This window comes from Ricinus communis, chromosome 10 (assembly GCF_019578655.1).
Source record: "Ricinus communis isolate WT05 ecotype wild-type chromosome 10, ASM1957865v1, whole genome shotgun sequence".
NCBI lineage: Eukaryota > Viridiplantae > Streptophyta > Magnoliopsida > Malpighiales > Euphorbiaceae > Ricinus > Ricinus communis.
This window is the reverse complement of record NC_063265.1, coordinates 16,799,982-16,804,120: the sequence shown is the minus strand read 5'-3', so window position 1 is coordinate 16,804,120 and position 4,139 is coordinate 16,799,982. Positions and strand designations below refer to the sequence as shown.

Genomic DNA, 4,139 nt, shown 5'->3' with positions numbered 1-4,139 from the left:
ACCTCTGTAAATACGTTAGATTGTCAAAGTTCAAGTTTTTAAGCATGTCTTTTGTGAATTTTTTTTCTTGCACGCAACAGGGTTAATCTAACTTGTGTACACACAACTTGACCCATTAAGGGTATGCAGATTTGGTTTATGTTGGAATCAGGAAGCTTTGGATTTTGAAGACATTTAGATTTTGATGTTTTGATTTGTTTATTCCATACATAAGATTTTCTTTTTCTTTCGTTTAGTATCCAGAGTTAATTTACTAATCTAGGTTTAGTGCAAAATTAAGATTTATTGGGTAATTCTCACTTAGATTTGGTGTATACACCATAACTAATAGAAGAACAATATATATATATATACTTTGATATTCAATGGAAGAGGGCTGACTTGACATTTTTTGTGGCCTTAGACAATATTTAGTTATATAATATAAATATATTAAAAAAATTATTATTTTTTGCTTGTTTAGATTTGAGTTGTGACATGGTTGAGTACAAATAATATTAATTTTTTTAATTGAAGCTCTCATGACAATTATGGTATTTTACAAACTATATATGCATTTAAAAGAAATGATCTTTTTTATAAAGTTTTTATTTTTTTATAATTTTTTTATAAAATTTAATTTTAAAAACAAATATAAATCATTGATGTCGGAAAATATAGAATGTTATAGAAAATTTTCTAAATTTAAAGAACTTGTTTTTGTTTTAAAATTATTATCACTAAACAATTTTAACTTATATACATAATATAGCTAAGGTTTTTTTTTTGTTTAAAATACTTCAATAAGTTACTAACTATACTATTAACACTAATTATTACTTCATAAATTAATATTATTTAGAATTTTATAAAATTAATGTTTATAATAAATATATATATATATATATTAAATACTATTTATCTCCTGAGATTCGGTTTAATATATAATTCAGTCTCTATATTTTCTTTATTACATTAAAACCCCCTTCAGTTTTAATAAAACTAACAACTACCATTTTCGTATTAATCTGAGGACTAAACTAATAATTTAATATTACAATTTGATCTTTAAATTTATTATCAAATATCAAACTTGTTCAAAGTTAATTTTATCATCAAATTAAAATAAAATATTATTTTTAACACAAGTTAATTTTAGTGTCTGATTAAAATAATAAATTTAATATTATTTTATTTTTTTATATCTTTTATTTTTTGGTATAATTTTTTTCTAAAGAAAATACTTACTTTTTATTTAATATTATCAAATTACAATGTAGTTTAATTTTAAATATTTAAATAAAATAAATAGTTAAAATTATTATTTTTATTAGACAATTAAAAATAAAAAAATTATTAGTATTAATCTCATTTCAATGATTAATAAAAAAAAAATTATTTTAACATACAACATTATCATGATCCTTTTCATTTATAGTAAATTTGTCAACTTGGTGTCTAGAATTATTTCACTAGATTGAAATATGATTATTTAATTTAGTTTTTACTTTTATATAATTTTATTATAATATATATAACAAAAATGACAATAGAATGATATTTTAATTAAAAATATTTATTTTATATTAATAACTAAAATTAAATTATATAGTAAATTAATAATATTATTGTAGATATAAGTAGTTTTAAAATTTTTAAATTTGTTTGAATTAAATTGTATTAAAAATAAAAAATTAAAGCAAGAAAAAGAATATTAAATTTATTATTTTAACTAGACACTTAAACTAACTTATGTTAAAAATAAAATTTTACTCTAATTTAATAATAAAATTAATTTTGGACATGTTTAATACTTAATAATAATCAAATTATATTTTTAAATTACCAGTTTAATCCTTAAACTAACATGGAATGGAATAATAGTTAGTTTTATTAAACTGAATGGAGTTTTAATGTTATAAAAAAATACAGAGACTGACTAATATATTAGACTAAACCGGAGAGGATAAATAGTATTTAACCATATATATATATATATATATATATATATATTAAAAAATTAAGACCCTCAATTTTTTGAAAACTCCTTATTTTCTTGAGACCCTTTCAGTATGATCTGATTGGATAATTTACACATATTTTATTATTTAAAACTAATAAATATGTATAAATCATTACTCGGTTTGGTGTATAGATGGAAACATACACTAAACTTATGCAAGAATTTTTTTAAATTTAAATTAAAATATTTAGTTAAAATAGAAGAAATCATTATCAATGACTAAATTCTTAATTTATTTATTTCTACAATGCTAATTACATTTGTCGGCCGGCGTTCAACTACAATTCATTTTAAATTATATGCTCAAGTCCAAGTAAAGAGCTCTTTCTTTTTCTTGAGCAAAGGTTAAGAAATGAATTGTAATATCAATAATAATTTCTTAACAAGTGCTACAATTTTTGTCCTATTTAAATGCCAATTAGCATTGAAAGGAAAGCACAATTCAGTAAGTCAAGCCTGATACTTCATTAATTGTTCCCAAGTTTTCCAGAAAGAAATGGGTGAGGCTTCTGGAGTAGTTTCTCATAAAAGGTAATTAACTAATTATTTTCAGCAGATCGTACATTTTACAAAAATGAATTTGTGAAACCAATAATCACGTTTTATTTTGCCGAAATTCTGGGTAATTTTTACTCGCAATACTTGGATATGCCTTTCTCAATTCCATATAGATTTGTGCTTGGATGTTTTTAGATTTCTCAAATTTCTAATAAATTTCAGGTTAGAAGGCAAAGTAGCAATTATCACTGGTGGTGCTAGTGGAATTGGAGCAGCAACAGTGCACTTATTCCATGAAAACGGAGCAAAGATTGTCCTGGCAGATATCAAAGACAGCCTAGGCCAAGAAATAGCTAATAGGCTTGGAGAAAATGTTACCTACATCCATTGTGATGTATCAAATGAAGATGATATGATCAACCTTGTCGATACAACCATGGCGAAACATGGAAAACTTGATATCATGTATAACAATGCAGGTGTCATGGACCGCAGTTTAGGAAGTATTTTAGACACTAAGAAATCAGAACTAGATTTGATGCTCAAGGTTAACTTAGGTGGTGCATTTTTAGGAGCTAAACATGCAGCTAGAGTCATGATACCGCAGCGAAAAGGTTGCATACTATTCACTGCTAGTGCTTGTACATCCATTGCAGGACTTTCCACTCATTCTTATGCAGCATCAAAGTATGGAATTTGGGGTCTGGCCAAGAACTTGGCATCTGAGCTTGGCGAATATGGTATCAGAGTCAACTGCGTTTCGCCTTACGGATTGATTAGTGGGATGACCCCTGTTACTGATCCTGCTTTGCTACAAATGGCAGAAGGGATATTAAGCAAGGCCGGCAATTTAAGGGGGCAAACACTTAGGGCAGATGGTATTGCTAAGGCTGCGCTTTATTTGGCTAGTGATGAAGCATATTATGTTAGTGGGTTAAATCTTGTGGTGGATGGAGGATTTAGTGTTGTGAATCCTACCATTATGAAGGCTTCTATCCATCAACAATATGAGAAAGTAGAATAAGTAGTCATTCCATAAATTTTAGTGATCAAATATTACTTTGTGCTGAAATAATTACGAGTTTGTGTATGATTCTTTTTTGCTTGTATGTTTATGATAGTATTTTAATCTAATGTTACACCATTATATGTGGTTTTTGCTTTATAAAAAAATTTCAAATTTAGAGAATCTGCCAAGATTTTAATACTACTTTAACTTATACTTCAGTTGATTGCATCAGAATGGCGTCCATCCATAGTAGCAGATTCACAATTGGTTCTGGTAAGCACTCTAACTGGCAGAGCAAAGCAGAACGACAGTTGCAGGCAGGACAGCAGGTCACTGAAAACCTACCACCACAACCACAATAGCAATTTAGACAAACAAACAGGGAACCTGACAACTAGAATCAGGAGTATTTCTACTGAATTTGCAGAACCAGAAGATGGAAGTTCCAAGGCAGAGAAATATAGCAATATCTCCATGCATAACATAAAAAGATCTACTGCTCAGGAATAAGTGTAGGATGGCAGTAACAACAATAATAGCAGAGTTTCAGCATCCACACAATAACAGCAACCTTCACCATAACTGCCTGGAGATAGAGCACACAGGAACCTCCAAACAACACCAACCCAT

At 27.1% G+C, this 4,139-nt stretch overlaps 1 protein-coding gene across 1 annotated transcript; it reads left to right on the top strand.

Annotated features, from left to right (window-relative positions):
- Nucleotides 1-2,332: 2,332 nt before the first annotated feature.
- On the top strand, nucleotides 2,333-3,689 carry LOC8271129 (tropinone reductase-like 1). Its single transcript, XM_015725976.3, has 2 exons — nucleotides 2,333-2,533; nucleotides 2,723-3,689. Exons 1-2 carry the CDS (start codon nucleotides 2,499-2,501, stop codon nucleotides 3,522-3,524), a joined length of 837 nt encoding a protein of 278 aa, XP_015581462.3. The 5' UTR covers nucleotides 2,333-2,498; the 3' UTR covers nucleotides 3,525-3,689.
- The last annotated feature ends 450 nt before the right edge of the window (nucleotides 3,690-4,139 follow it).

What these genes read in the sequence shown, in the direction of transcription:
- LOC8271129 (XM_015725976.3), top strand. Translation starts at nt 2,499, where the DNA reads ATGGGTGAGGCTTCTGGAGTAGTTTCTCATAAAAG. An exon ending in GGAGTAGTTTCTCATAAAAG is followed by an intron (nt 2,534 to 2,722) that starts GTAATTAACTAA and finishes AATAAATTTCAG; the next exon opens with GTTAGAAGGCAAAGTAGCAA.